The 20,245-nt window shown below is 39.7% G+C and overlaps 1 protein-coding gene across 1 annotated transcript in view; it reads left to right on the top strand.

The window, feature by feature from the left end:
• HCN1 (hyperpolarization activated cyclic nucleotide gated potassium channel 1) overlaps positions 1 to 20,245 on the top strand; it is a 204,912-nt gene that overhangs the window by 34,823 nt on the left and 149,844 nt on the right. Inside the window, exon 2 of the mRNA XM_044446426.1 lies at positions 5,617 to 6,040. Coding sequence (XP_044302361.1) covers positions 5,617 to 6,040 — 424 coding nt within the window. The remainder of the gene's footprint in view (positions 1 to 5,616; positions 6,041 to 20,245) is intronic.

The following is a 20,245-nucleotide window of genomic DNA, read 5'->3' as shown; positions in this document are numbered from 1 at the left end:
CAAAAGGCGTGAGTTTGGCTGGAGAGAACCATTCTGAAGATATTTAAAAAAGCCCTGAGATTAATGTCCATGTTTCAGTGACCAGTGACTTTCTTTTTAGCATGCTTAGATTGATTAGATTTAGTTCCATCTTTTTTTCCTGCTAAGAACCCATGTTGACTAGTATAACCCCTTACATTTTATCCTGATTTTATGATGAGAGTTAATTTAACAATATTATTTTTAGCCTTTGGAAAAATATTATATATATGATGATCTTTCAAAAATAAAGTACAGTAAATGAAACATCCTGATTTGTGTTTTAATCTGATTTTTAAAGAAAGTATTACTATTCATCCACCCTACCAGATCCTGATCATGCTTAAACTTCTTAGCTTAACCAAGGTGGCAGAGTCATGAACTCTCAGACTGTGCTTTGCAAATTCTTAAATCTTCTTTTCCATTCTCTTCTCACCCATCTTTACAACAAAGCAATTATCTCATCTTTTAATGTTCTGTTTTACAATTGGGAAAGAAGGCCAAAACCAAAAGCATCTTAACAAAAGCAACTAGTCGGTCCATGTTTCATTAGAAGCCTGAATTAGATTCAGGCTCCAATATGCTATCTTCTCTGCCTTCTGACACATACTTAGCTTTAAAGGATGCTTGTGAAGGATACTTTGCAAGGTATTTTCTTCAGTACTCGGGTCAAAAGACTTCAATCGATTTCCCATTTATAAAATGGTCTATTAAAAGATGGACTCATAGCTTTGCTGTGGAGATGGGTGAAAAAAGAACTGAAAAGATTATTTCAGAAGCTGTAAGACTACAGCCGTGTACGCCCTTGTATGGGATTTAGTGGGCCTTACTTCTGAGTGGTTACAGACAGTCTTTGGGCTCTTTGGTGGATAAAAATGTATTTAATAAATAAATACATACATCCATACATATAGGCTTGTACTTTTAAAAAGACAAACATTTCTGAGATAGTATGGAATATCTTAAAGCTCTGTACAATGAATATGAAATCCTTTGAAGTACTCATTATTAATGAGTAATAATGGTAAGATCTGGAAGACATTTTTCTCAGAGTAAAATTATTTGAGGTAGGAAAATGACTCAATTCCTTATAGGTTTGAAGGTCTGGACTTCAGGAGGAAAACAAGCAAGCTATAGGAAATTCTTCTGACAGCCTCCTTGCTTGTGCTTAACAAACACACATCCTTCACTAATGTGAAGTGCTCTGTCTTAGTATAATACCTCTTGAGGTTATGCAACACTTCACTCTGCAGTGAACTTAACAGCATAATCCAAGTAAATTACGTTACGCGAATACGCAATTTCACATTAGCTGTGACCAGTAATAGTTGCTGACGAACTGCACTCATGCAGCACTTCCCGTTTGTGCACATAGGAGTTTGGAATGGAGATGTGCATTTTCCATCCTGGGAGATCATCTTTTCAGTGATGGCTAAACAAATATTCATGAAAAGCAGAAATGTTGCACAACCGAATGCATAGTTTAGAGGCCATGATGGGTGTGCTAAGCAGGTAACTCATCCAGTCTAAGTCCTGTTTTCTAAATGTGCTACTTTGCTATCACCACATTTAAAGTGGCTAAAACTATCCTGTCTCCATTAGAAATATCTTCCCACAGTCATTTACCCTCCTTTGTGTAACCTTGTGTAATATACACCTGAACTAACCTTCATTAGTTCAGGTGTATATTAAGATAGTCCATAATATTTTTCATAGCTTTTGCTTCACAGCAGGAGTTGCAGTCTTACTGTGGATTTGTAGTGATGACTTCACCTTTAATGATTTGTAGTTATCATTTCAGTGTAAACTGCCTTGAATCACTTCCAGGATAGAGCAAAGTCCAAAAGAAACTATTTACATTAAACTAATGGGTTCTGTATACTCAGTGCAGGGACAGGCATTTTATTTTGTCTATCAGACTGCTTCCTAGGACTGGGTTCAGCTGATCAGCTATGGCAGTGGACCCAGACACTTTTTCAACCCTTCTGCACAATATTCACAATGACCACATCCTATTATGAAGAACAGCCTTCTACTTCCCTGGTGGATAAGGGATATAATATCCATGAGATACTAGCTGTTGAGTTGAAACCAAGAAGATGACTGGAAAATCCATTCATCTTAAAATTGATACATTGTCCATTTCTCATCAAACCTATTTTGCTTCATTTGCATTTGGAGGGAATCCAGGAGTGAGTTTCACTGGGCTGCCAAAGTGTTCATGATTACCAGCAAGCTCTGGTTCATTTTCATGTAAACACATTGGCAGGTTTTGACAGGAAGGCTGGGAAAAATCCACCAAATGCCACCCATCTTTTTAAATATGCCATGAAATGATATGCTCACTCATCAGTACAATGCTGAAAGTATTTCATGTGCCAATCATAGGCAGGAAGAAAGGAAAGAATTTGAACATGTTTATATAACTCTGGATATACTCTTGTCATGGGAATTCTTAGCCTTTGTCATAACAAGTCTTCCTTCAGAATCCAGACCTTCATTAAAAAAATCTGTTTTGCATTGTCATCGGGAAAAGCCACTTAATCACTTAATGTTGCACATGAACTTCAAGACTCAGCATTTTTTTAAAAAATGTAGCTTGGACTTACTTTTAAGCTCCATGTATTCCATTGATTTGTACAGCCCACCTTCCAGTCTATACCTATTCAGAAATTTCCTTTGTAGAATAGAACTGTTCAGACTAATGCAGAATTACATTAAGCACTTTAAAACATTTTAAATCAGCAAGTTTAAGATAGAAAGAAAGAAGATAAAATTACTGTTAAATTCAGAAACTAGAAATTGAATAAATTCTGTCAATACATTCTGTCTGGATTTTGGGTAACAAAAAATCAAACAAACAAATTCAATGACCTTTTGCTGCTAAAATGTCTCTGAATGGGCTTGCTAAGTGTTGCTTGGAAGCACATGCCAGAGAAATACCATTACCAAAAAAGTCCTACACCTTTTAAAACACAATCTTATACATGTATCCTAAGAAATCACTCCTGCTGAGTTGAAAGGGATTTACTGTGAGGTAAGTGGGTAGGAATCACTTTGGATTTGTCCATCCATGCAGAATAATGTGGAGACTGGAAGTGAGAGATGCGATCAGTATTGCTCTCATATGTACATATTGTCAAAGAAAAGGACATCTTGAAAGTAATTTAGCCAATCTGCATATACTAATTTAATGTAATTTATAGATGCCAATTTAGGCATGCTTTTTGCAAATGAAATAAAAATACATATTTTTCATTATAGTGGGGAAGATTGACCAGGTGGCCAGTATACATTGTTGTCCCAGTGCTACTTTCTTAGGAGTCTTTCTTTGTAAACCGAAGTTGGAATAGACAAATAGAGCAAAGCTTCAAATAGAGAACTGTCCTCTATTAAGTAAGGTATATGGCTGTCCTACATAATCAGGGAGAAAGGTTCTGTCCCTGCTTATTCCTTGCAGTTTTGATGTTTTTCTTTCCTTAATTACAGAATGATTTTAAAATACATGAGTATTCATAATTTGTCACCCAAGACTCTTGCAACTCATTCTTTCAGAGGTCCCAAAGAGGGGTTATTTTAAGAACCTATCTTTCATTTATGAATATGTTATTGGCAGAATTTAGTTTATTAAAAGAGCAACAACAAAAGAAGCTCTGTGCAAAAATATTCTCCTTCATTTGTCAACCATTCCCTTTCAGTCTGATAGAAGAGAGCTTACTTTTGGGGGAAAACAATGGGTTGAGAAGGAAAAACAAAAGAAAATCACCTAGACTGGGATTAGGTTTCTTGTCCTTTTCTTATAAGGAAGCCAAAGAATGTGTTACATGTCCTTCTTCCTAATCTGCGCTTCTCTCTGGAAGCTTCCTGAATGCCCATGAATGCCCAGGGAAAGACCTCAGAGGCAATTCTTTTCGCAGAGCATCTTCAGAGAGGGAAATACAAGTAATCTGGGAGGTTGCAAAGCAGTGTGGAAATGTATAATAGAAAGAAAGCTTGCACTGCATACAACACCCTTGGGAAGCTCACAGGGATTAAGAGAGATGAAAACAGCCACAAAACTGAATTATAAGACGATTAAAAAATGCAGAACAGTGGAAGAATTTGCCATTGGGGAAGAAAACATTCAGGAGGTCAGAGGACATATTTTGGTCCTGCACTAGCTCTCCCTTTTCCCTGGAGATGGACAACACAGTGCCCCTCATACCTACATTGTGGTGGATACAAAATAGGGCCTGCTTGCAAACACAGTGGATGCTGCTGCTGCTTCCAGCGGCTGTAGACAAAACAGACACACTCACACAAACAAGAAAGTAGCTACAATCCCTGCCTGTGAGAAATTATTGAGACTTTCCTTCCCCATGGGGACATTCAGCGATTTCTCTCCCCACAGAGTGGAGAATATGGAGAGGAAATTTGCACACAGTTCAAAACAGGGGAAAAAACCTCTATGAAGAACAAATGTATCCCTCCCAGAGAACCTTATGTTACAAAGTAATGAGTTCATTTATATTTTCTGTGCTTGCTATGCCAAGTTTACTTTATAGGTCTAAAACTGGTAATCACTTGATGGCAGGTTCAAAGAACTGAAGCCCCACAGACTCTTTCTGGTCTTCCAAGGCCTTTATTTTATTCAACAGCCCTGTAGCTCCGTGCTCTGGTAAGAAGACACCGTGTTTCATGCCACAGACTTGCTTTTTGTAGCTATACTTGTGATTCTTGCACAGTTGATATAGTTGCAGGCTATCTAAATGCAGGCTCTGTAAGTTTTTCCAAGCATGTGTATCTAAGCATTTGAAGTTGCCGCTATAGCATTTATTCTTTATGTATTTCCTAGGGCAAACCCCAGTATATCTGCTGCATAATGTTGAGCTGCACTTTCTTTCAGGCCATTCCCTGTGTGAAAATGCAGGAGGTTCGTTTGGTAAAAAGGCTTTCCTGGGTGAAATGCTGACTACAGGCTTTGGATGTTAATTCCTGATAGATACTGTGCCCTTTATTTCAAAGATGAATTGGCTCGAGTCTGCATCAGTCATGCTTTAGTCCCATTGATTTCAAGCATCAGTCCTACTGATTTCAGTGGGACATATTAGTCATGACTAATTTAAATCCCATCAATTTTAGTGAGAGTAGTCTTGATCCAACTCAGTAGTTTTGTATCCATGCATGGAGTACAACAGAAGTACACTAAAATAATTCTTTCTTGCACTTTCTCATACTCTGTTCTCTAGAACAGCATATTTTTTTGTGGTGTAGTGGTGAAGAGCATGGGACTGGGACTCAGACAATCTGGGTTCTAGTCCCTGCTCAGCCATGGAGCCAACTGGACGACTTTGGGCCAGTCACAGACCCTCAGCCCAACCTACCTCACAGGGTTGTTGTTGTGGGGATAAGATGGAGGAGGAGAATGATGTAAGCTGCCTTGAGCCCTTTGTAGGAAAAAGGCAGGATATAAATCGAAACATAAATAATAAATAAATAAATAATTGAAATATCAGTATTACTGTCAGTTTTCTTGTAATTTTAAAAATACTGGTACACAATATAGTTATATTAATTTTACATCTTTTTGGCTCAATAATTGTTTTCTATTTCTCTTAGGTTTTACTGGGACTTAATAATGCTTATAATGATGGTTGGAAATCTTGTCATTATACCTGTTGGAATCACCTTCTTCACAGAGCAGACAACAACACCATGGATTATTTTCAATGTAGCATCAGATACTGTGTTTCTGTTGGACCTGATCATGAACTTTAGAACTGGCACTGTTAATGAGGACAGCTCTGAGATAATCCTGGACCCCAAAGTCATCAAGATGAATTATCTAAAGAGCTGGTTCGTGGTTGACTTCATCTCATCAATACCAGTGGATTATATCTTTCTCATTGTAGAAAAGGGAATGGATTCAGAAGTCTACAAGACAGCTAGAGCACTTCGCATTGTGCGGTTCACAAAAATCCTCAGCCTGTTGCGTTTATTACGACTCTCGAGATTAATAAGATATATTCACCAGTGGGAAGAGGTAAGTTTCTACTTAGTTATTCATCCATCTCATGCTTTGTAAATCAACAGTGGTGCTTAAACAATGGTGCTACCTTAAGATGTAGCAGCTGACTTGAAGGATGAGATTAGTCTTTCCACCTGTCAATATTTGTTTTGTACTCCATACAATGCAGTCTGGCAAGTCTGTTGAAAACTAAACAGGACTTAAGCTTAAAGGTAGTCATGTGGTGGGGAAAAAAGAAAGAAAGAAAAGACAGCTGTTTCCAGAAAGTTTAATAGAAATCATAAGAACTGGCAGGTGGTGCACAGACATAACACTAGTATCATTATGCACACGCACTACTATCTGTAGTAGCCTCTTTGTAACAATAATAATTTCAAATGTTGCTATTGTGTGATGGTTGTAATTTTTAATTGTCCAATGAATCAATGTCTAAGTGATGCAACAGCAGCTCCACATCTATGAGTAATGCTCTCCTTCAGCTTTTCCTAGTTTCCTTCATCTCTTCAATAAGGGAGGGTTGCATATAGTGATTTGTTTTGAACTGTAGCTTCTAACTGCCAGCCAATGGGAATCTGAGCAAAGAGCACAGTGCCCCTTCAGTGTACTTGATCCTTGGGAATACTGAGCAAGAGAAGAAAAACTTTCTACCAAGGGACAGCCTTTTGTTGAAGGAAAGGACAATTGAAGAGAACATAAAATGTAACTAAATATTTACAAGTAGTGCAAATGATAAAAAGGCAAGATTTATTGAAGGATTTGAAATGAATGAGAATGCTCTGCCCAGTTCATTAGTTTAACTAAATCTCATTAAACAAACCTGACTTCCCTTCTTTCCAAAAGCATCTTTCATGTTGATAATTCAGTTACCTCTCATGGAACTTAGTAGGGGACGAACTGTAGAAGGTTATGGGAAGGAGTTATTGAGGTTATTTCTATGGGGTTGTTTGTAATCCATCTCTGTGCTTATCTGTTCCTATTCAGTGTATTTAAAAACAACAACAACACCTTTTTATTACTTTGCTGTTCTGGAAAAATAGCAGTATTTGTATCATTACTGCTTGCATTGTTTTGTATTGTTTTAATATGTTGAATAATGATTAATGATTGTACATTGCCTTGTATCCAAAGGCACCGTGCACAAGTAGAAATGCACTTTTGCCCGTAAAGACAGACCCACTGAATTCAGCTCAGTTCCATTTGCTCTTTCCTGACATTTTACTTACTTTGAGCTTCTGAAGCAGGAAGGTAATGGTAAGTTTATAATGAGAATGATTCAAGATTAGCTACTTTTAAGTCTTAACGTTAACATGAGAATACTTTTAGCTCCAGAACCTGCAAGTGCAACTGGAATGTATATGTATTATACATACACTTTGGCTGGGTTCCAAATAGCTATTTATGTAGTCCTATACACTGAAGGGGATGCTGCCCTTGTATTTCCTGAACCTGGGATCTAATGCATTTGATACAGTGCTATCTCCATTTACTGAACTGGTAACATCAGGTTGCATATATTAGACACGCAAATGGATATATCAGAGTGCATAAGGAAAAAAGGGATTCTAGTTGAGTAATGTATGAGAGATGAGAAAGCATTTCTGCATAATTTAGGAGCCCTCCTCCCTCCCTCCATGTGCGTGCGTGTGTGTGTGTGTGTTTATGTATTGTTAGGCACTCTGGGAGGATATTATCTAAAGGGCAGCATGGAAACAAAATGAACGAATAAACAGTATTTTGAATGAGTGAATTGCCCATCAGAATGGAGGCAAGGTGGGGAGAGGTGGTTGGCCTGTGTCCATGCAACTTGATAGGAGAATATCACTGCTGAAACTTATCCTGAGATTTATTCAGCCCACATGTAAATCTCTGTTACCTTTGCCCTCTCTGTTTTGTAATGAATTTCCTTTCCCTCCTTACATTTTTTGGAGATGTGTACATGACCACAATTATCAATAGGTCCCAGTTAGGGGTTTAAAGTGAAGAGATTTTTAGCAGGGAGAAATGGCAAGATACATAAGAAAGTTAAGTCATCTCTGAGGCATACTTGCTATTGGCACATGCTGCTCCTTTGAAGGTTAAGCATGTTTGCTTTCATGATAGATGCATGTCTGGAGTCAAGGTTAGGTGTGAATGGGTGCATGCCAAGGTCCCACAGCTGAGAAGGGGCTGCTCTTCCTCTTCACCACTGCAGCCCCCTTTCTTAGTTGCCTCTTGCTTCCATCCATGCAATGGTGATGGAAAGCAAGAGGAATCATAGTTGCCAAGGTGCTCAAGCAGTCGGTGGCCAGACAACTTCAGACTTTCTTGGAGGAAATGACCATCTGGACCCATTCCAGTCTGGTTTTGGGACTGAAACTGCCTTGGTTGCCCTGTAGGATGACCTTTGCTGGGAGAGGAGCAGCAAGAGTGTGTCCCTGTTGGTTTTCCTGGACCTCTCAACGGCTTTCAATCCCTCCTCCTGGACAGGCTGAGTTGGGGATTGGAGTGGTTGGGGATGTGCAGTGGTTCCATTCCTACTTGGCCGGCCAATTCCAGAAGGCGGTGCTGGGGGATTATGTGCCGCAGGGTTCATTGTAGCCCCCATGCTGTTTAACTTCAACATGAAACCGCTGGGGGGGGGCGGTCATCCAGAGGCTTGGGCTGAGGAGTCATCAGTATGTTGATGACACCCAACTCTACCTCTCCTTTACATCTAATCCAGGTGAGGCAGTGACTGTCCTTAACCAGTGTGTGGCTGGTGTGATGAGCTGGATGAGGGCCAGTAAACTGAGACCTAATCCTGATAAGATGGAGGTCCTGCTGGTGGGTGGCTTGGCATTCTGTGATTTTCACCTTGTTCTGGATGGGGTTGCACTCCCCCTAAGGGACAGGATTTGTAATTTGGGAGTGCTCCTCGAGCCAGAGTTATCCTTGGAGTTCCAGGTGACTGCTGTGGCAAGTACTTTCCATCAGCTTCAGCTGATCCATCAGTTAAGTCCTAACTTGAATGAGTAAAACCTAGGAACAGTGACCCATGCTCTGGCAACCTCCCAGTTGGATAACTGAAATGTGCCCTACATGGAGCTGCCCTTGAAGACAGTCTGGATGCTTCAGTATGACCAGAACAGAGCAGCCAGGCTTTTGATGGGGACTGATATCTCTCACATAACACTGGTCCTATATTGTCTGAAATGGCTACCAGTTGAAGTCTGGGCCCAATTTAAAGTGCTAATGATTATGTATAAAGCCCTAAATGTTTTAGGGCCTGAGTATCTGAAGGAGTGTCTCCTTTCTTATACTTCCACCCATCCCCTAAGATCCGTATCTGAGGTCCTTCTTCGGGAGCCCTCTTTGAAGGAGATCAGAATGTGGCTACCCGGAGAAAAACCTTTCAGTTGACTCAGGAGCATCTTCCCTGGAAAGCTGTGCCTGGCGCCGGCCCTTTATTTATTTTGGCACCAGGCCAAAACCTTTTTATTCATCCTATATTTTTTATTAGACATTTATATTTTATTTTGTATGCCACCACCACTGTTTTGAAACTTTTGTATAGGACGGGATAAAAAAGTTATACATAAATGAACAGTACACACATTTTTGTGTGCAGCATTACCAAGCTCAGAAAAGAATGCATTCAGTCTTGGCATCCTTATTGACTAGGATATATGATAAATTTGCATAAATATCAATATGGAACAAAATTCTCATTGATGCTTAGTTTATTATCATTACTGCTTTATCTATTGTAATGATAATACAAAAAGATTTTCTTGAGCTACATCTAGTTTCACATCTACTCTGATGAAACTGGAGTTTATATGCTTGGTCAATTCCTGATTCTTCCACTAAGCATGTTCATATCAGAGCTAGATTTCTGCCAAGTTGTCAAAACCAAATTTATGTATGTATTGTTTATATCATTTCCTTTTTCTTTCAAGAAACCCAATCTGTCTTACCTAATTCTCCTCCTCATTTTACCTTTAATCTAACTACCTCATGGGGTTGTTGTAGAGAGTCAGTGAGTAGCCAACAGTTGCCTGGAGAGCTTCATGACCTACTGGGGGCTAGAACATAGATCTCCCAAGTCTCTGTCGAACACATGAACCACTGTGAACACTGCCTCTCATTGCCATCGAAACATGTTGTAGGTTTATTACTCATTTTTAATTACCGTGGGTGCCAAAAGCTATGGAAGTCCAGTTCGGGCACCACTTTTTAGAGTACTAGTTACAATAATGGGCTTGGAAACCAAACTGCCATTGCTTTTTCTTTTCTTAAACAAAGAAAGACTCTCAGCCTCAAAGAATGTGAACATCACTCTCAATACATCCCTTGTAACATATTCCCTTGAATGACATTCTGGTTTCCATGGGGCATCCTTACGCATGTATTTGTCAGGTTGCTGTGTTATATAATGCCACATGTAGGTTAAGTGCAAAGTATGGACAAGTCAAGCAATTTGCACGAGATCCGACACAGAGCCTCTCTCCATCTCCATTGTGATCTGTGGCAGTTCCTGTAATCCTTACAACCCCCTACCTTTTCTCAAGCAATCTTGCAAGTATCTTAATGCTGCTCCGTTCACAGATTAAGTACAGTTTACCCAACATAAGTAACACTTCAAAAGACAAAATTGCACCCCAGTCACTAACCCTCATGACAAGCTGTGGCCTGATGGAAAGAGAATAGAAGAGCACTGCAATCTCCTAAAAGATGTTCTTAGTAATCATAACAGTAGGCAGCTGGAAAGGGCAGTAATGTTAGATAGTTTGAAGGACAAATAACACTTGAGCCCTAAATAATGGATAAGTGATGAACTTGATATAGATAAAAACAAACAAACAGTCTTTCTGAACAAGGGTAATGTCAGTCTTGTCTATCATTCTGCATCCAGCAGTGGGCACTTAGATGCCTCTAAAAATTTTCAGATAGTGTGTACACTTGATTGATTTTGCTCTCTTTTTCACTCTAAATGCCATCACTGGTCAAAGGTATACTGCCTTTGAATCTAGAAGTTCCATTTCACCATCTTAACAAAAGAACATGGATGGAAAACAAACATACCAACCAACCAGAAGCTAATATAGGTTTTGTTGAGAAGCTAGTGGACAAAACCTGTAAAAACCATCAGCATTGTGTGCCTTATATAAAAATATGTGTCTTTTCTTCATTTCTGACTCACATCTAATCATTGATTAAAGGCCAGATTAAACCTTCACTAGTGCAGGTACACATAATAGGTTTCCTTAGTCTTATATAAGTGGTCAGCCCAATGCTCCAGGAAGGTGGCAGTTAAACCTCCCATCCATTCATCCCAAAACATTCCCCCTCACCTCAGATGAGATTCCAAGGGAAAATGGAAGATTCAATTTTACTTTTCCTGTACCTCAAATGTCATGGTCTGGATATGAATCAGAGCGCCATGTGCTTACAGAAGAGTAGGGGAAAGAAAAACTATTAGCTGCACTACACATGATTAGAAGAAGACACAGTTTGGACTCAAAATTATATGAGAAAGTGATTCTTTTTTCTGTCCATCTGCTTTCCACCCTGTTCCCAAATTTAGAAAATTCGATCTTTCTCTTCTTTCTCATGAGCAGTTTAAAAAGTTTCCCAGTATCTTGCTGTAGAGATGATGTTCTCCTTAGCACGATTCTCCAGTGTGAAGCTTTGTTTTTCCACACTTCCTCCAGAAGCTGTGCTGAAGCACTGTACAGGCTGTGCATTTGTTTGTTCTTTGTTTTTATTGTCTCTGGAGCTCTTTTATAATGGAAGTTCTTAGATCACAAATTGTTTTATGTCCATAATGAGAAACATGCAAGCCCATGACTTCATAACATTTTTTTTTAATAGTCCTTGTGGCAGTGGCTGCATGTGTTGGTGGGGAAACACAAAAGGCACGATGTTGCCCCAAGACAACATGCTCGGGGAACACATACCTTGTGTGGAAGTCACATCACACGTGCAGGGACACGCTTGCAGCATGCCTTGGCTTGAAGCACAGCTATGACTTTTTTGGCACTCTGCCAGTGAAGTTTGGTGGCAAATTTGCTAGTGCAGCAGCTCACAGAGGGATAGCGGGAAAATTCCAGACCCTTGGAAGTTTCCCACCCATGTTTTACACTATTATATTTTTAGAATGTATAATTTCATGCTCCAAGCTACCCAGAAATCATGTTGTTTGGGCAGCTTTATATTATATTTATATAATATATAATGTGTTATATATATTTTATATCCCACCTTTTTTTTCCTGAAGAAACCCGAAGTGGCTTGCATCATTCTCTCTGTTCTCTCTTTACTCCTCACAATAACCTTGTAGGCTGGGATTAATGACTGACCCAGAGACATCCAGTGAGATTCATGTCTGAGTGCGGACTAGATCCCAGTTGTCCTGAGCCCCACTCAACACTCTAACCACTATTCTCCACACTCTCTCTGTGCACACACACTCAGAGTCGTGAAGGTGGGTCTGTTCTCTTGCCTGCTCTCATCCACATGGAGAAAGCCCTGCGGACTTACAGATGGAGGGCTCCTTTTCCACTAATGTCAGACCATTGGTGCCACATTCATTGACTGGATTTGCTTGAACCCTTTTTGTAAATGAGTATTCATAGAAACATAGAGAGTCAGAAGGGATCTTGTGGGTCATCTAGTCTGACCTCTGGCTCCAGCCGGCTCCACTCATGACATGTGGTTCCACTCATTCCTGAGCGAGCCAGGTCCGCTCAGCTTTGATCAGGTGCTGTTTCCTGTGGAACAGAGATGGTGGATAAATAAGTGGGATGGACTGAAATTTATGGGAGGAATTCTTTTCATTTTTGCTGTCTATAGACTTCATGCACCGTCGCATTATTCCACCTGTATTCCACCCTCCTGCTTACCTGCCTTTTGCATCCATCTTGGCAGAAACCCTCTGACCCCAGGAATGAGACTGCTCAACTGCACTGATAATTTGCTGAAACTGACATTCTTAACATGTTGATATTTTGCATCGATGCGCTCTGTTAATGTGTCGGGCATGGCTCCACATATGATGGAAGTAATTTAGGCTTCCTTTTAGAAGATGTATTCTTTGTTCCTTCAGTTCGTGTGTCTGTTTTTCTCTGACAAACATTGAGGATTATGGCATTGCCTAAATTTTGCAGAGAAAGGATGCAAGGAAAATTTGCAAGTGTTCTAAGTAAAGTGTTGGGACTTAAAAAAAGTAAAGATTTGATCAGGAGGAATGTGCAAGGAACTACAGACTATTGTCCCATGCAGTGAATTACTTCACTGCAAGCTTCTCTATGAAGACAGCCAGACAGCCAGTCACTGGCTCCTTCTGGGCAGGATAGAATGGGCAGGATGGAACGTGTGCATTTCCTCTCTCGTTAGAACTTGGCTTGAGTGAGCAGGTCTGGCTCAGGTTTGATATCTGTATTTTGTTGAGTCCTGAATCCTGGCTTGTTGTCTGGCCTGGCCTCCTGATTTGCCTCAGAACAAAAGTTTCATGTGGCCTAGGCTCCTGGCTCTTGCTACACTGCTGCCATGGCTGAATTCACTGAAGGCAAGTTGGATTCCTGGTCCAAAGCAGTCACACTTTTATTTCCATTGCTGGATTTCAAAATGCATAGCATCTTTGAAGATGGAGTTGTAGACAAACACACATACTCCAGCAGTATTCTAGTGAGAGATTGCATCGTTGTGATGCTGTCCTCTTTCTCTCAGTAAAGGAACCAGTGAAGTGTTACAGTAGCCACGGCGAAACCAGGGGCATCTAAAGACTTGAAAAGGACCATTGACATTACAGGACCTCAAGTCATCATTGCCAGCAGGAACTGATTAGATCTGCAGACTGTTAGGATAGTTGATTAAAAAAATGGCCTCCTTAAATCAGCCCGCACTTCAGTAGGGACGAAGCCAAGGAAGAAGTGAATACTGATCAATAGCAACTGAGAACCTCACAAAGAATTGCAGGATAGGGATTCTAGTTCCATCCTACGACCCAAACGGCAAGATATGGTTTTTATATAGACACACAATTATGCAGCACTGGATAAAACTAGGATTGCATAGTCATTGACACATTTGGATACAATTCAATTTTAAAAAGCAGGGGGAATTTCATTATTTCTGACATTTGATTTGGTATAGGTAAAATAATTGTGTAATAGGGGCTGCAGCCCCTCTAACCTAAATATGATAGATAGGGTGTGTTTGTTTGAAAACAAAGTAGTGAGTTCTCTGTTAATGTATTCTATTCAAATCATTCAGATTTTGATCGAGTAGGTAAGGGTTGTTAATATTAGTTCATCAAGGGGTGAAACCCTGCCATATATTGCATATAAATAAATGCATCAAACTTACCAGTGTTGATTGGATGTCCTTGCCTCACTGATTCTATTTTTTCTGTACTAGCCAATTTTTCTTTAGAGCTAGTTCACATTCGGCTGAGGCCAAAAGAGGGAAAAGCAAACTAAATGCATTTTTCAGTGTATGTGGCTACTACTATTTAAGGTTAAAATTCAGGTTAAAATTTGTGGAATGTACTTTATTAGTTCCTTTTCTCCATACTCTCAAATACTGTATGTAGGAAGAGCTGAGAAGTTTGACATAAACAAGAACGAATCAAAACAAAGAACAAAACAACAACAGAAATATGTTGTCCAAAATTGAAAAGCATCCTAAATTCCAAGCATAGTTTGGTTGTCCAGGGTTACTTGAGGTATGAATCTTCTACCCATTAATCTAGGAATATCCTGCCTGTAGTCTCCAGGTAGAAGAGGGTGCATATAGTTAGTGGTAGCCAGATGTGTGAGAAAACGAGGGATTGACAGTGCTTGTGAGGGTTTTTTTTAGCTGGAGTTGCTGAAAATGGTAAATGCAGTCTCGGATCACCTGCAGTTCTGGCCTGTAAACAAGATCATGGGGATCTTTAATGTCAAAACAAAGGTTGCTATATTCTAGCTCCACAAATCCAGGAGGATCTAGATTTAAATATTTTGCAAATTATTTGCTAATCATGTGAATTCTGTGGTGGGTTGGGAAAGGTCACCTGAGGCAAGAAGATCGACAGCATTGTCAGGCAGGCCTCATTTTGCATCCACTGCAGTGTGCGTGTGAGAGGGACCACATTGCCTCCAGCCCCAGGAAGGAGAAGGAGCTACTGCTGGGTGGAAATCTCTCCACCAGTTTCCAGAAAGTTTTCCCCCCCTCCCCCCCATTCTTGCATGTTGTGTAAGGTTTCGTGTGTGTGCTGCTTATAACCGTACCCAATCACTTTGAAGCGGTGAAACATGTGGTGTGCTAGCATACATTTTTCTATTGCTTTTATCCTCCCAGACTGTCTGTGCTTCTTGATCTGTAAATACGCCATAGGAGGAATTTCTTCCCCTGGGTTTTAATTGAAGTGCAGGACGTGGGGAAGGTTACAGGCAGCCAGAGAGGCAAATATATATAAATGGAACACTTGTCTGAATTCTTTGTTCATGTATAAGTAGGGTTAAAACAAGAGATACAAAGAGAATCCATAAGAGTTTTCTCTAATCTTGAACTTCTTTTCAAAAGTAATTTCTTTGCTATCAAACAGAACAAGGATGCTTGGAAAAAAGTGAAATATTTTTGGCATGCTACTTTTTTGTTGTAGCTATCACACCCTGAAGTTTGCCAATAACATGTTCATAAGTGAAAGATGGAATTCTTAAAATAACTGTTCTTGGAGTGCTACAATGCTCAAAAATGGTCAAAAGTGTGGGAGAAATGTTCATTTCTGCACTACTGTGAATGCCAAAAGGTCAACATTAAGACAATTCTATATTGTAAGAACTGTGCATATTTTTCTGGAAGAGAATGTGTTCTTGTTTTTGTCTAATAAAAGGATTTAACTTGCTGATATGTGGCAGAATCCTTGTCCAAAAAGCACATTCTTGTCCAAACAGAAAAAGGGAAATTAAATCCAACAGCACTGCCAATTACCTCTTATTAATTGAAGAACTGGGATATGTGCATACCCAGTTACAAATAATAGAATTATTTATTGATAAATAATGGAATTATTTATTTATAGCCTGCTTTTCCTCAGAGTCAAGAGTGGCAAAAGTAATGTATAAATTAAAATGGTACGATAAAATTCTGAAATAATTTTGGACAGAATCTATAGCAGTACTTATACATCCCTGAACTCAGAGATGTATGATCTTCCAAGACAGTGAGGGAGGAACAGTGGAGGTGATCTTTACCTTCCTGATCTCTCTTGCTCTGTATTTTTGTTATACTTTTATCAGTCTAGTTGGTGTATTTCAGAGAAGCAGGGAAGGAGGCTGGAGCTGTTACTTTAACTTGTGCCCTGGCCTCCCCAGTTTTCTAGTCTTCCTGTTCACCCACTGGAATGCTCCCATTTCTACCTTTCCAAAGTTGTATCTCTGACCTGGGAAGCAGGTGACATTCTTCTTACAGTGCCACCAAGGGGTGGCGCTCTAATTTCTAGCTCTCAGGAATCCAAACTATCCTATGACCTCTGAGATGTTGTCTAGAGGGTGTCTCCAACACAAAAAAAGCTCTAGAAAAAAGCAATGGTGACATCACTGGCAGCAAGAACAGTCATTTTTAAAAGTGGAGACAGTTAAAACCAAAACAGTGCAACAACCTGTTGCGAACTGCGTTTCCTCCGACAATCACCATCCTCAGGTTGTGTCTTTTGCTAAATGTTCTTTATTGCGTCCAAACATAAATCATCCAGACAAGTTTCTTAGCAAACACAAAGTGATGCGTTGAACCCATTCTAGTGATAACTTCCCAAAACTCTCCTTATGAACATGTTTATGTTTCAGCCCTTGGGAAGGGGCTCTCTGGAAGAGAGTACACCACTTTTCTACATGCTTCTCATCTAATCTGCCCCCTCACATCTGCTGGCACCCAACCACGGGGTACAGCTCCAAGGGGAGGGGCTGATCCCCACTTGGGTATTCCTCAGCCTTGGTGACTTCTCCCACTAGCTGTATCTCCATGCTGTTCCCAGGGTCTGTCTGGTCCACCACCATGTTTGCCCTTGAGCTAAGCACCTCCCTTTCCTTCCCTCCACACAACCATATACAAACTAAGCACATTCTTTAAAAAAAAAAGGATTTTAACAAACTTCTGGAAGGCCATTAAAGAGGAGACAAGTCATCCCTCCTTTAGGGGAGAAGCCCAAATACCGGGTTCAGCCACAGAAAAGACCATCTCCTTGGTCCAACCAATTGTATTTCTGACTTCTTTGCAACACAGATGTTGATGATGAAGAAGATGATTCCATTACATCCATGGCCCACCTTTCCTCCTTTTACAAGGAACTTGAGATGGCTTACAACATTCTCCTCTTCTCCATTTTATCCTCACAACAGTAACCCTGTGAGGTAGGTTGGGCTGAAAGTCTGTGACTGGTCCAGAATCACCCACCGAGCTCCATAACTGAGTGAGGACTAGAACCCAGATCTCCTGAGTCCCAGTCCAACACTTTAGCCATTCCTCCACACATAGGAGAGTTTCCAGAGATGATCTCAATAGGCAGGCACACTTGAATGATAGAAAGTCCTTTAGGTATTTGATGCTGAAGCTTTCAGGCCTTCAAGAATCATCAGCCTCTTGAATTATGCCTGGAAACAAATAAAAACTGGGACAGCTTTTTTCAGTAAGGGAGTTGCATACTTCCTATGTTTGTCCCTTATTTTCTTTGCCATCCAATCACCACATTCCTGGCCAACAGTAGTTTGTGAGTATTGTCCAAAGGAACATAGGAAGATGCCTTATGCTGAAATAGACTATCGATTTGCCTATTGACACTCACTGGCACTCCTCCTCTTCTAGGATTTTAGGCACAATTTAAAATAGAAGATATTCAGGACTGAACCCAGGGCCTTCTGTGTGCAAAGCAATTGACCTAGTGGTTCTATGTAGAGCACATTACGGTAATCCATATGTGATATAACAGAGGTGTATATCACCAGAGCTAGAGCTTCATACTCCAGGAATGGGTGTAATTGTCATATCAGATTCAGTTGGGCATAGTTTCCTTGGGATGCAAGCCCTCTCTGATAACTGGCTGAACCCCAGTTCCTGGGTCAGATCTCTTGACTTTGAATACCTCTATCAATCAGTTTGCTATCATCTGGTCTTTTGCTGCTTTCAGGCATTGGTTCAAGATCTTCACAATCGCAACAGGGTGGAATGGAAAGAAGAGACAGAATTGGGTAGCATTTCAGTAGGAAGGGCACTGAATTCCGAATTTCATGATGAACTCTCAATTCCATGTAGGAATTGTGAGTTCATTGTAGACGTCCTTCGGGTCACGGGCAATGTGTTCAGCAAGGAGGGTGATGCAGAAACTGGGTCTAGCTTGGTAGCTATTTGGAACAAACTGGAACAAATGGAAATCAGCTTAGCAGTGCACCCAGCCATTGATTTTGCCATGTTATCTTGTGTGTATTGATTTGGAGATACTTTGCAACTGACCCCCGATATTAGTCTCTGATATTTGATCTATGATCCAGTTAAACTGAAATTTAATCCAATTGTTTCTGTTCTTTCTTTTGTTACACTAAATGTATGGTTCATTCTAGCTGCAGATACACTTCAGTACTCTCCAGTCAGCTATTTGCACATAGCACAATATGCCAGCAGACATTAATGTAGCAGAACCCTTCTGTCATCCAACCTTCCTTCCTTGCCCACAGTTGTCAGAAATATCTTGAAAAACAGAAAGTCTCTTTTCTATGCTTAAAGGCAAGAATTTTGAAATGTCAGTGCTAATGTAGAACATACTGCTGAATATGTTGCTCAGGGGCTCTGATCCCTTTTCCGGGGCTGAAAATACAAAACAAGATTCATTTTAAGGTGACAATGTCTTACTCAACTAACTTACTGCAATATATACTTAAAAGGCTTCTTATTTTGATCTTGAGGAAATGAACCAAATCCTTTTGTGCACGTTCTTCCTATTTGTATAGTGATATTGGATTGTTAGGCCATATATCTCTGATGAAAATGCTCAGATGTGTATTTATTTATGTATTTTTATTAGATTCGTTGAAAAGCTGCCTGTTAGCATAATGTTCTCTGGGCTGCTGTTACAATAAAAAATCAATACATGACAATGACAAAATACTACAATTGAAATATCATAATAAATGCAGAGGATAAAACCACAATAAGCATAATTAAATAAAAAGAAATAAATTAATTTAATTTAAATTAATTTGTCATATTTGCACCCTCTTATCAATAGACCAGAGTGTATCTACACATAGAACCTGATTCACAAATCTAGACAACTTGCTGGATTATACCTACTAGAGAAACCACTATTTTATCTTGAGCTAGGTAATGTATGCTCGTTTTCCATCCAAGTTCCTTCTCCAAGGTAGAAGCTCCTACAGGTCAGTCCAAACAATTCAGAACCCATGGCCTGATACATGTGCTTGTCTGAGAAATGAACTATGCTCAGATAGTGTGATCTGCAGAGAAATTGCCACTAAACATCAAGTATACAATAAAGCACTTGAAACTCCAAGGGAACAAGAACTGGAGTCTTCTAGGAACAAAGTTCATGCATATGGAATATTTGCCCCAGAAGTCTTTCTGACCTTCCTTCATCAAATTAGCTACAACTAATATCTTTGAGGTTTGCCATCAATTGTTTATATTCCCAAATGCAAGCATCTTTTCTTCTTTTGTCTAAATAGCACATTATTTGCTTGGAATAAATGTGCAGATTTAAAATTGTATTTCTCAAATTTTAAAAATGTGCTTTTAAAAATGCATGTTTTCTCAACCAAAACTGTGAATTTTGGGGGGATTTGTACAGCAAATCACATTGTCAGATGTGCACTTTTACACAAGTACAGTTATTCTTGCGAACATTTCCAAGAATTACATTTCTTCTTGTGCTTGGAGTTATGAACTGGACTTTTGTATGGTCATATATCCCCTTATTTAAATAGCTTTTTGAAATGTACTATGCTTTTAACCCATTTTGTATTTTGTACATATGTCTATGTCATATTTTTAAGAAATTCAAAATACAAAAAACAAAAAAGGTTACTGTCTAAAAATTTTCTGTGTGCCCACACAAGAAGTGAGAAAGACCTGCATTCTTAGTGGCACTTCATTCTGGAGAAATGGCTTAGCATATCTTACCTGATGATCCATATTCAGACTAAATACGGAAATGCCATATCACAAAATCCCCAGACAAGGGCAAGATCTGTTGCACCAAGCAACCAG

Source organism: Varanus komodoensis, unplaced genomic scaffold (assembly GCF_004798865.1).
Source record: "Varanus komodoensis strain SLA01 unplaced genomic scaffold, ASM479886v1 scaffold5, whole genome shotgun sequence".
In the NCBI taxonomy this organism is placed as follows: domain Eukaryota; kingdom Metazoa; phylum Chordata; class Lepidosauria; order Squamata; family Varanidae; genus Varanus; species Varanus komodoensis.
The sequence above is the reverse complement of the archived record's forward strand: the minus strand, read 5'-3'. Positions and strand labels throughout refer to the sequence as shown.